This window comes from Anopheles maculipalpis, chromosome 3RL, assembly GCF_943734695.1.
Source record: "Anopheles maculipalpis chromosome 3RL, idAnoMacuDA_375_x, whole genome shotgun sequence".
NCBI lineage: Eukaryota > Metazoa > Arthropoda > Insecta > Diptera > Culicidae > Anopheles > Anopheles maculipalpis.
The window spans coordinates 79,344,346-79,356,547 of NC_064872.1; the positions used below are offsets into that span (position 1 = coordinate 79,344,346).

Genomic DNA, 12,202 nt, shown 5'->3' on the forward strand with positions numbered 1-12,202 from the left:
ATCGCGTTTTCCGATTTTATTCCGCGTTGTTGTATTTGATGTTTCCCTTTTGTTTGGCTACTTTTCCTCCTTTTCATGTTGAATGATGTTAAAAGTAATATCAGATAGTGGTCCCCCCGTGTCTCGCACAAACGAATCCTTTTTATGATGTGTATGCTCGAGGAGCCTGCCCTTTTCTTTCTTATTCACTATCGAAGCACACACACACACACACACAAGCATTCGTTTTTTCGTTTTACATCTTACTCGTAATCAAAATTGATTATTATGTTGATTATTTTATTAGTTATTGCGTGTTATGTGCGGTAGATTGTTAGTGTTTTTCGGTAATTCGTTTGTTTTTTGTTTGTTTTGTTTCGATCTTCTATCTATTATCCTTGTATGCTCTTTTTCCACGTTTTCGGCCATAGTGTTTATTAGCTGTAAAACGAGCTGTAATTAAGCGAATTCGCAAACAAAATAACGATCAATCTGAAACTGAAAGGATCCAGTACGAAAGCGTTCGTATGTTAGCAGCTTCGAAACTGGCAAGTTGGTAATGGCTATACAGACAGTAAAGAAAGTAAAACATCCCAAACGTTGGCTGGTTTGGCGTACGGCGGAACGGTAAGAAACAATCACAGCGTCCACCAAAAACATCCTGTGGACGTTGTGCGTTCCTTGCCATTATCCCAATTACGATAGCGTCAAATGCGAGGAAACATTTGAGTTCCTCAAATTCTGCGCTTTACTACTAGCATATATGATCAAAGTATTATCTCGTGTCACAATCAATTTGCCAAACGGTCATCGAGCAAATATCAGTAACAGCGTGTCGTTGCATTCTCCGACGAATGTGTACATACAGTCACAACGGTGCTGGCAATGCATTGAAACTTGGCACTACAAAACATCGCCCGTATCAATCGCCATCCACCGAAGATCCCTGCTAAAAAAAAGGTTCATCCCTCCCGCACACGGTGTGATGTTGTAGACCCCTGGAACAATAATCAAAGATGATGTATATTGTAAGGACGTCCATAAAAAATGCCCCCTCGCTAAAAATCCTCCCATCATTACTTACTGGCCGATGATAATAATAAGTGTAAGCAGCAACGAGATGGAGAGAGCGTGCGAGAGTATTGTGTTTGCTAATATCTTGTTACTTGAATGTGCAAATTCTATAAACTTTATTCCGTAAGTAAAGCAGAAGAACCCCCCTTTTATTCCAAATGAGTATCGTAATTGAAGCGGCGAGAGGCCCATAACAGACCGCTTGCTCCGCAGTAGCTATAAACTATCTTTACAACGTGCGAAAATCTGAATACCGATTGGAAATCAATGCAAGCAAGATAGTCTTTTGTTATCGTATATTATATTTCGTGTAAATAAAAAAAAAAACTGTAGTTCCAAGGGCAGAAAATGTAGACGACTGTGAAGACAAAACAAAAATGGAACCAACAGTCCAATGCAAACAACAAATTGCGCGCATAATAATGGAACAGTTACAAAACCAATAATAATGATGCTGATGATGATGTTGAAGATGATGATAGGAACATTCCAAGCGAAGCAAACGAATTATGTTTTATTCATAGTTGCAACTAGAGAGAAAAATATTGAAGGAAATGAAGAACACGAACATCCGATGGAAAGTGGCGCACTGTGTAGGAAGTTGTTGAGGCCTGGATGTGGATTAGGTAAGCTTACATTTCCAGGTAAGTATATTAGATTTGGTCAATTCTAAACAAATTTCAATGTCCTATATGGCTGGATTACTTTGGTAAACCTATACGACGATAACAATTATTCATTTATTTTAGGCAAGCATTTCAACCAAGTTACAATGGCAGTTACTAACGTCAGTTCACCAATTCCCACAAGTCTAGATCGTAATCTAATAGATCCCAATTAAATATTTCAATAGTTTTATTAGTTAGTTAATATGTGCGGACAAAAAGAGTTGCTGGTTAAGAATTAAAACAACGTCAGATCTTTTGTATCATACAGTTACTATTTATTGTTAGCTGCCAGTTCAAATCGCTCTTGTAAGAAATGCACATCTTCAGCACCCTGAGCTCAACAGGCCACCAATCAGATCATACCATTCGTCCCTTCGGTCCAAAGCTCTAATCCGCTCAGTAGTAAACGCTGATCGTTTTGTGAAACGGGATGTATTCAAGCTCAGCCGCATGCTTTCGACGATAGTCCCACAGGAAATGGTCCAACAGGATCGCATTGACGCACCGCGGATCCGTATCCGGATGGCTGGTGATCAGCCTCTCCCGTACCATCACCTTCAACTGTTCCACCACGTAGATCGAAGCACCACGAATTTCTATCTCCTCACGACATCCGTTCTCCAACAGTTTGTCCTGCTTCAGTAACGCCATCAACTCGTCGCTGTACGTTAACGTACCGAAGTGTACCAACACCTGCGGTACACGGTAGTCGGCAAACATCGTGATCTTATCGATATCTTCAAATCGACCCAAACCTTCACCCCGGAAACAGGACCACAGATCACCGACTAAGATTTGTGCTCGCTTGTAGAACGATACACGTGTCTCCGTTGAGGGTCCTCCATCCTCAAGCGTCAGTACGGCTTCATCCCGGAAGCAAGGAAACTCTTCGACAATGCGCTGCAGTAGCATAACCGCTGACCCATCGCAGGTACGTACAAAGTTTTCAAACTTCCCTTCATACCGATCGACCAGCACATGGCCAACTTCGTGCAGACATTCCACTCTCGAGTCGATCAGCGGTGCTTTCGTGTCTTCCGTGTCCGATCGGAGAATGGATTCCAGTTGCTCGACCGTAATCTTGGAATAGTAGGCCGGATTCGTAATGTCAATTCCTTCGCGCATTGCCCGGTTAATTGCGGCACACAGCGCAAAGTATCCGGTTTGACCATCGACCTTCCACTTCGTTGCATCGGTTCCCGGCGTCCAGAAGCAAAAGTTGAGCGTATCGATCAGAAAGATCCAATTGACCGCATGCGGATCTTTCGCCGTTGGATGATGCTCGTGTTGGGAGAAGTTTTCGATGTTGATTTCCTTCTCCTTAATGCCGCGGATTACACGGTCCGCCAGCTTCTCGATGGCTTGCTCGTTTACGCCAATGTATCGGGCATTTTTTACGATCAGCTCACCAGAAGCGGCAGGTAGCAGTTTTGGAGTCATCGTGGAGATGCTTAAGACGTTGTAGGGTTTACACTTCACACCGAACAAGCAAGCACGTGTGGAAGCTGGTTGCGATAATGCACGCGGTAACTGATGCCAGCTTAATGTGACGAAAAAGCGCGCGTTCTGCATGCATGCGGAATGTTTATGTTTTCGCACAATAGCATATCGATATGATTTATTTGACATTAGATATTTGGAGTCGTTTATATCTATGGATCTAGATATGTTGTTAGGAAAAGCATAAAAAAGGAATAATAAAAGAAGTTTACATAACACGACACACACAACCCACGATCACGAAATCAAACTCAAACATCAACAAAGAACATCGTTCTATATGATAACGTGCTTGATTACTGCCACACGCATAAAATACTTTATTCACTGTAACACCAGCAAACAACTACTTCTACTCCATTCCCAACTTTTGCTTAATGATGAACTGTGGCAACCGTTTACCCTTCCAGAAGCGCGGCAATGGCACATCCGTTGCTTGTCGCAGCTTGCTGGCCACGTACGCTTCGGCAGAAAACTTTTCCGCCTCCCTTATCTGTCCCAATAATTCTGCCTGGAAGAGTTTTTCCTTCTTCAGTTCTCTTCTTTGTCGGATCTGAAATGCAACAAGAAAAATATCTCAGCATGAAAAAGACGTCCCTTTTCTTACTCGCCCTCCTTCGTACCACCCACCTTTAACCATTCGAACTTCATGCGTTTGCGAAGCTTACGCAGCTTGTGCTTACGCATTTTACGCCTTCGGATGACGATTAACCGGGCCGCTTGTTTTCCATTTTCATCTTTCCCGGTCGATTCTGTGGGTAGCTCTAGCGATGGTATTATCGCTAGATTGTCTCCGATCGGTCCTATCGCATCGGGACGCTGTACCGGGCTCTCGATAATGCGCGAAACGAGCGGAATGTCGATGATTTCCTTCAATGGGAACAGTGGATTTCTTCTTACATTATTGCCTATCTCGAAGTTGCCTACCGAGGAGCGCAACTGTATAGGACGAATGGGAAGGAAGCCATCGGTTGTGTGTCTATTTGGTGTCAGCTGTTGCACGGCAGCAACGATCGGTAAAGCCACATTCCGTGATGGTGGTTCTTTCAGTGTGATGCGGCTGAAATTGCGTGCAAGCGATGCAACTCCTGCGCCAGATGGGATTGTGGTGGAAACATGTAAGTAAAAGGCGACCATTATAGTGTAATTAATTCTATTTACCGTGGATATGCCGGTGATGGAACATTTTCTTGTGACCATCAACAAATTCAGCTGCAAAACCGCACACGATTATACAATGTTTTGATTTTTGCCGTGTATGGCAGCTGTCACATTGTTAGCACACTGGATACAGTGCGTGATATTATTATATAAACGTCAACTGTAGGAACGAAATGAAAATTAAGGTTAAATTATTACAAGATTGTCAAATATAGGAGATTGATTTCTAGCTCATTTTTTCGTTTTCCATGAGAGAATAAAAACGTTTTTTTAACAGCAATAATTAAATATTGTTCTGTACTACGCAATCCAAATGTGCGACATTGACAGTTGGTTAGGGTTGCTTGGAATGCTGCTATTCAAAATTTTGTGCTTATAAAACGTGGACTTCTATGGACGATGGGGCGCCTCCATTGTTTCTAATATATAGCATTTAATTTTTTTTAACATTATATTTATCCCTTGGTATTAGCTATCACACATTTATTCTGAGCATTTAGTGTTGCGATTGAACAAAAGCAGTCCTTTTTTACATTTTCTACGCATGTGCAAAAAGCATCGCGTTTGTTGTTCTCCTTCCGTGACTGAAAGTAAACAAATAGCAGCCGTACAGAAGCTGTTGATTTGAGTCGGAAAGCTTCCTCAGTATTATCGATTTACCCTACGCTCGGATTAGTAGAAAATAGACTGCATAAAATGTTAACATCTGCCTCAACGTACTTTACCCTAGTGTTCACCGTAACAATCGCCATAACAGTATGGGGGGCCGACGTCGATAAGGTTGTCTTTCAATTCCCAGAGTATGATTTTAAGGAAACTAGTAAAAATGTGAGTATCAGGTGCATCAATCGAGACATATTTTGCTGACCTGTAATGGACGTTTTTGCTGCTCTTTTATCCGTTTTTGCCAACAGGAACTTACTTTTCGCGAGTACGAATCAGCCTGTGACCAAAGCAACCGATGTGCGGAATTCGATGGAATTGAAAGGACTCGGTGCGTGCGGGAATGTATCTCACCATCATGCTACCAGGAAATATATAAATTTGATGAGGTGTGTGAAAAACTAACTTAAAACGATCGTTACGTATTTTAAAACGATTTTTTGTTTCCTGATTTTAGCTCGAAGAAGGTGAAATCGATGTACGGCTGAACTCATTCCGTGCCTGTTTTATGCAGCGTCTCAATCGTAACCGTGGTTAAGATATTACTTCACAGACAGTTCCTACGTAGTTATTGAGTATTCCTCAATGCCTGTTTACTGTTTCAGTATTTAAATCCATTATCATACCGGCTAATCGGACCCCAGTCTCGAGTCAATCAATTTTTGCAAATAAATAGTTCATTGTACTAGAACATTCGGATGGCTTTTATTACAACTAGTCGAGGCCCGGTAGAAGCTACCTTTGTACCCGCAAACTCCGAGATGCATTCACACTCCGGGATGAGATGCATGCAAACTCCGAAATCCGAAAACCTAAAACCTTTTTATTCTGTTGTTCGTATTACGAATAACTTAAGATAGCAACGTTAAGCATTCTCCTGGATTACAATACATTTTCTTCTACGAAATATCCGTGAATTATGGCCCGGTTGTACAGGTGTAATAAGTGCTAAAATTTCTTGTCGGCTGCCATGGAGTTTCAAATCGTTTCTTCGTCCTAGCAAAATGGACCAAATCGCACTAACGCACGATGTGTAAATTTGTCAATATGTGAATTGTGCAAATTATCCAGTAGTAGAAAAATAAATGAAAATATGAAAAGCGTCCTAATGAACAATTTCGACTATTGCTTCTCTTATCGTTGTCAAAAATCATACTTGTACTAATCTTAACCCAAATTGGAAAATGGTCTGAAACTTGCCTATACCCAATTAATGCCCGGTAGTGTTTGCCCAGTAGGTTTTCAAAAATGTTCATTTTGTTCATCGCCAATTGAATGCTTATGTCTTATGCTTATGTCTTAATAACCTTGGAGCGGTTATTGCTTCACTCCAAAATTTGTGACCTTTTTTGCTGAAAATTTAACTAGTGTGTTTGCGGCTCCTGCATTTACCTATGGGTCTCAAGGAACTGGTCCTACTCCCGCGCAATTTAATACCTTTGACTGTCATTGCATCCCTCTGAGCATTGTCAACATGGCGCTACGCAATCTTAAGCTCTCTTTTTTGTCTGGTCTTAATGGTGTTCTCCCCTTAATGGTATTAGGGGGGGGCTTGGTGGTGTACGCGACTTCGGTCTTCAAACGGCAGTATTCATAAGTTAAGCAATAAGGCCAGGCCGTTCTCACGAAAAAATGGTATTCGAATTTGTTTCATTACAAATTTATAATTAACGTAAAACAATTCATAAAATTTGTAGCGATAGAGTAGCGCATCCTCCCCGTATGAGCTTCTGGATATAATTTGTACAATCTTCAGTTGAGTAATCTAGTGCTCGTTGAAGGGAGGTACCACCGCCATTCTCTTCTTCCATTCTTCACTCGCTGCGCTCGCTTGCTCGCTGTTGCTAAGCTACGACGAAGACAACGAAATTCGTTTCGGGGTTGGTTCGGGTGCGTCATGCACTCGGGCGTTACTCTTACGTTCTTTTATAAATAGATACAACCTAATCAGATTTTTTTTTCAATGCTTTATTTTCCATCAAATCCATAAATTCATCTTTATTCGCTAAGACGAGAATGAACTACTTGTGATAACAGGCAATCAGATTGTTCTTGCAGGTGGTAAATGCAGGAAGGAAAGGAACGTAAAAGAAAGTAATGTATTAACAGTGCATGAAATGAGGTGTGAAAAAATGGAGTATAAAAATGAAATGAAAACTTTTAAAATATAAATTTGTAGACGACGGATCGCTGTGTACAAACAACCGTGAAGCGTTTCAAAACGTTACCAATAATAAATTAAACCTCTGTGAGTCCTCCTTTCGATCGATGTATGGGTGTTGTGAGTGTGTGTGTAGGTATGTTCTTCCTTCGTTCCCACATCCCGATTCGAAGGGCTGTCCACAAAGCACGATGGATAGAAATCACTGGGTCTTGAAAATATTCGTCACTGGGACGAGAGGAAACAAGATGGCCCCAACCAATCGCAAGTCCGCCCAATCATTTAACTCTAACCCTTTGGGACTAATCCTAGCGAAAGCATGAACATAATAATGAAGAATGACAGAGAAGGACGGAAGAGGGAGGGGGGGGGGAGTAGTCAGAGGGGGTGAGTATGATGGACATGAAAAACTACTCGACTAAATTAATTTTCCACGCACTTTAAGAGAACGCGGAGACTTAACACTTTATCCCGCTAGGCGACTTTTTAAAAATGGCACAACGACTCTCACTCCCTCTCTCTTTTGCTCTCCGTCTTTCTCTCGGGGTGATTCTGATGGGATGTGGGCTCTCCCAACAACCGGTGAAGTATGTTTCAGGATCCAGAATTGTCCAAATAGCGGTTCACGAATTATTTCGAAGGCTTTCGAAAAACTGTATGCTAGACTTCAGATGACCCGGAAGTAGTACGGGACTGCCGGGTCGTTCCGGTGATGTATGACCATCGTCGCTATTACTCTCATTGGTCCTTTCACCATTCATACCACCGTCACCCGCCGCCGGTAGCGGTACCTCCTCCTGTTGGCCCACCTTATGGTCATCCGTTACGTTGTTGGCTCTGTAGTGAACGCGCCCATGTGTATGTGTGTGTATGTGTGTGTTTGTGTGGCGGGAATCAGAATTAAAAAAAGAACAAATCGTCTCGATTAACTAGACATCTTTCGCCCATTTCATGCAACATATCTGTACTAAAAGCGGCTAGTTCTACTGCTGATCTATTAAGCTACTAATTATGGTGCATACATACACTAACACTACTATTACTACTAAAACAACATAACAACACAAACATATACAGCTACTGTCGAAAGTGTGCCCCACCGGAGCCATTCATCCGATCGACCACGTACTTATGCTCACGGATCTGTTTGGATAGGCTGCGCGCCGTTATGCTATGGCCCGGTGCCATCGGGTAGTACGTTGACTGTCGGTACGCCTCCAGATTGAGCTTCCGAATTTCCCGTATTTCGTCCCGCACCGCAATGCTGCTCGTGCTGCTGTACTGCCGCTGGCCCTTAGATCCGGCGCTAGGCATACCTTCCTCGTTCAGCACATCGGACGACTGGCGTATAAAGTCCTGACAGAAGGTAAGAAAACACGATTACTATGCAGGTTTGCAACAGGTTAGGATGATTGAGGAGGTTAAGGGGTTTTAGATGAGCTTTTGATTTGGTGATTTAAAAAAAAACACACACACACTTACACACCGATGCATGATTTGGGTAAAGTAAAGGGAAAGGGATAGGTCCTGTGTGTAAATCCGTTGAAAAATACAGTGATGTTGTGTGAGTGTGTATATCAATGTTGTATTGTGTACTAAACGCTCAACTACCAGTAATAAACAGTCTAAGGTATTAGATTAGAGAGTTAAAGCTTATGCAAGCCCTTGAGTACATGCGGGATCATGCAAGCTCATAAGAGCTCTTGAGCTCGAGTTTGCTGCCTTCTTCGGTTACCTTCCGAGCTTAAGCTGGCACAAGTTATCAGAGCAGAATTTTAAGTTCAACAAAACATTGTGTGGTAGAAGAGATTAAACGATAGTTTGTGAGTACTTTCAGCCCATAAGCTCACATTGAGGACTTGAGAGTTACAAGAGCGATCGCATAAACTCAATCCTTGCTCAGTCAAGCTCAAAAACTCTTTTATTGTGCCTGACCTTTTTCTCCAATTTGATGTGGAGTCGTGAGAATATCTATCAAAGTGAGTTTGATGACGTCAATGGGCTCGTCTATGAACAAGAATCTGCGATTTCTATTCCATTAATCCTAGATTTCATTCAATTGAACTTGTATGAACTCGTTGGACTCTCTGAACAGCTCCTTACCTCTGTAAGGGTATTTCTTATCGGTAGATAAAATATTGTTATGTGTTTAGTGATTGACTGTAAGTGACGAAGTTCACATGAAAATACATGAAAAAAAAGTTATGAACTCTCATTTGTTATGAAGTCGATCATTTGTTTCTGATTTTATGTTACAAATAGTGTATAGTAAGAGTTATGTTGTATTATGTGATAATTGTTTTAGAGAAAAAATACACACACACATACACACATATACAAACACATGCACAAAGGAAGGTGAAGGTGATCGTTAGTACGATCTTCACATTCTGCACTGTACATTACCTTTCTAAGCTTGACCTTTTTGCCAACATCATCATCATCATCATCATGGCCATCATCACCATAAATAAAACCATAAATAATATAAAAAAACGCAAAAAGATTCAAAAAAGAAAAGAAAATAAATACAAAAAACCCCTTTAACGCGTGCTTTCGCTAGCTGCATATAAACCACACACACACACTAAAGCACTTGCGGTGGTCGCTTGCAGTTTTTTGTATGTATAAACCTTAAATATAAAGCTAAAATACAGCTCCACAACGCTAGCTAAGAAGTAAAACCATATTTTACCCGTCCCAATCCTACAGGAACCAGTACCTACCCTTGGTTTGTACAGTGGTTTGGGTGGCATCGATGAGACATCGGTCGTACTGCCACTGTAACACTTGGCCAGCTCCTTCACCGACGGCAACACATCGATCACATCCTTCTCGATGATCGCAAACTCGCTCCCGGTGACGGTACGCGATGCAGGAAAGTCAATGTGCAGTGATGAGTGCATTGAGGGAAGTACATGCGTAGTACCCTGCTCACTGGTCGCACTGCCTTTGACCGTCTCACTCACCAAACTGTTCGTACTACCGGTAAAGCTTAGTTTTCGTTTCGGTGCGAAGAATTTGATCGTTTCCGGCGAGAGTGGTTTCACTGGGAACGGTGATCGACGTGGCCGATCTTCACTGGGCGAAAGCTGAGCCTTGAGGGAGGATACGATGGCTGTGGGAGCTGGTGGGACTGACTGACTAGTACTGTGCTCGGGTGATGTTTGAGGTAGTATTTGCAGGATGGTATCGTGCATTGATTCCGTTTGGTTTGCACGAACGACTTTCGCTTCACCGGTGGTTAGATCGTAGATCCGAGTTACGTCGGAATCTTCACTGAACGTAAGGCTGTCCAGTTCGGGGCGCGCGGTGGACGAGGTTGGTGAGTGGACGGAGCTAAGCTCGGAGGATGTACTCATCAGCGAACCATTCGGTTCCGGTTCCAACGGAATGAGATAGATCTCACGAGCGGCTGTGCTGAGGTAATTCACCTTGGTACCTTGCTTAAGGATCGGATCGTCGGCCGTCACCTGTATCGGGCGTGCGGCAAAGATGTCTTCCGTGTTAGGGTCGCGCTGCTTACCGAAGCTGCTCGACCGGTACAGTGAGCTATTGTTAGATGGGTCCGGTGAGAGCTTTTGCTGGGCGTGCACACCATCATCCATATTACGACCAAGCAGAAGAGACTGTGGAGAAGGTTTTAGAGAGACATTAGATTTTAGGTACTACAAATGATAGAATCCTTTAGTCTTATTATAGCCTTATTAGTATACGAGGTAGAATTAGCAGCAGTAGTTAGGATTAGTTTATGGAGGTGGTAGTATCCTCCTATATCACCCTGTATCAAAGGTTCAGCAGGTTCAATGATGGGTTATATGTGTCAGTTGGTGTGTTACGCACGTTGGACGATGTTTTACAGCAGTTCCTAGCATTGTTAGCAGCAGTATCGAGGAATCGCCATTTAAATATCCAAAACCAGTGTCTTCGTCTCTTTTATATGTGTTTTCTTTAATTCCTTGATACGTACTTGCTTTGTTGCTAATACTAAATGAGTAGTTAGTAACTAATAGAGACGTTACAGGGTTCTCGTTAAAGCGCTAACATCTCAGGATAATATCTGAGTGGATGAGAGGTATGAGGCATGTATGTATATGTGGAAGAAAGATCCCGCATGTCGTTCCATGTGTCCATGTGTCCCAAGTGTTCGTTTTACGCCTGGATGTTGGATGGTAATTGGCTATGATGGACTGGATGCACCAATCAAATAACTATTCCCGATGAATGAAGAAGGTAAGTGATGGATGACATTATGGAGCCGTTACGTTTGTTTAGCCACACTAGCACTAACATTAAACCCTTGGAGGATGCAGGAGATTACATAAAAGAGGCCGCCATGTTTACCACATATCTAAATGCCTTTAATCCCTATCTTGTAATGGTCATGTTTAGTGAACTTTAAGCAATTTTATCACCAACCCTAAACCAACCTATGATCCCGCTACGTAGAACATGATATGAGCACGATCAACTTACCCCTCAGGGGAATAATTGTGGATGGCAAGTGAATAGGTACGAAACTGAACCAACAAAATGGAATCCTTCCTGGTTAGCTTCCTGGTCTGATCATCTGGCTCTACATTGAGTGAGTGTATCGGTAGCTGTCGTATCGTGTTTTGTGTGGGGTCCTAAACTGTTTTTGTTTTTCTTGTTTGTGTGTTACTGAAATAAGAAAATGCTCCAACTTCGCTCGGCACGATCACTGCGTGTGGGACAACACTAGCAAATACAACCAACCATACAGAGAGCAAAACGAACAGGACAAACAGGACGACAATAACGGAGAGAGGGACTGGACAACTGGACAACAACATGCACAACCTCTGGTCCACTTAGATCCTAGAATGTACGCGCCAGAACATTGAACAGTAACAATCTATCATGTATGTTGTGTATTTGTGCTTTTCCTTGTACGATGCGGAACTATTAGCTAAGGATCTCTAAGGTGGTTTTTGTAATCTCTATCTTAGGTTTCTAATGCTACTATCCTTTGCCC

General features: G+C 42.3%; 4 protein-coding genes across 8 annotated transcripts in view; 1 reads left to right on the plus strand and 3 right to left on the minus strand.

Annotated features, from left to right (window-relative positions):
- Window positions 1-2,095: 2,095 nt before the first annotated feature.
- On the minus strand, window positions 2,096-3,293 carry LOC126562426 (queuosine salvage protein). Its single transcript, XM_050218937.1, has one exon. The coding sequence runs from the start codon at window positions 3,291-3,293 to the stop codon at window positions 2,118-2,120; it is 1,176 nt and encodes a 391-aa protein (XP_050074894.1). The 3' UTR covers window positions 2,096-2,117.
- Window positions 3,294-3,527: 234 nt separating this feature from the next.
- Window positions 3,528-4,463, minus strand: LOC126562950 (uncharacterized). Its single transcript, XM_050219556.1, has 3 exons — window positions 4,383-4,463; window positions 3,852-4,309; window positions 3,528-3,774 (listed from the first exon to the last, which is right to left on the minus strand). The coding sequence occupies exons 1-3, from the start codon at window positions 4,405-4,407 to the stop codon at window positions 3,574-3,576; spliced, it is 684 nt and encodes a 227-aa protein (XP_050075513.1). The 5' UTR covers window positions 4,408-4,463; the 3' UTR covers window positions 3,528-3,573.
- Window positions 4,464-5,072: 609 nt separating this feature from the next.
- LOC126563357 (uncharacterized) lies at window positions 5,073-5,589 on the plus strand. The gene is made up of 3 exons (XM_050219992.1): window positions 5,073-5,210; window positions 5,297-5,434; window positions 5,503-5,589. The coding sequence occupies exons 1-3, from the start codon at window positions 5,079-5,081 to the stop codon at window positions 5,581-5,583; spliced, it is 351 nt and encodes a 116-aa protein (XP_050075949.1). The 5' UTR covers window positions 5,073-5,078; the 3' UTR covers window positions 5,584-5,589.
- A 2,220-nt stretch (window positions 5,590-7,809) lies between these two features.
- Window positions 7,810-12,202, minus strand: part of LOC126561400 (uncharacterized) — a 112,298-nt gene continuing 107,905 nt past the window's right edge. For 4 of the 5 annotated variants that reach the window (XM_050217519.1, XM_050217521.1, XM_050217522.1 and 1 more), the window contains 4 exons: window positions 9,933-10,835; window positions 9,613-9,627; window positions 8,336-8,562; window positions 7,810-8,043 (listed from right to left, as the gene is read on the minus strand). In XM_050217519.1, coding sequence (XP_050073476.1) covers window positions 7,830-8,043; window positions 8,336-8,562; window positions 9,613-9,627; window positions 9,933-10,835 — 1,359 coding nt within the window. In that variant the 3' untranslated portion in view covers window positions 7,810-7,829. The remainder of the gene's footprint in view (window positions 8,044-8,335; window positions 8,563-9,612; window positions 9,628-9,932; window positions 10,836-12,202) is intronic. The other variant, XM_050217520.1, reaches the window with a different exon arrangement.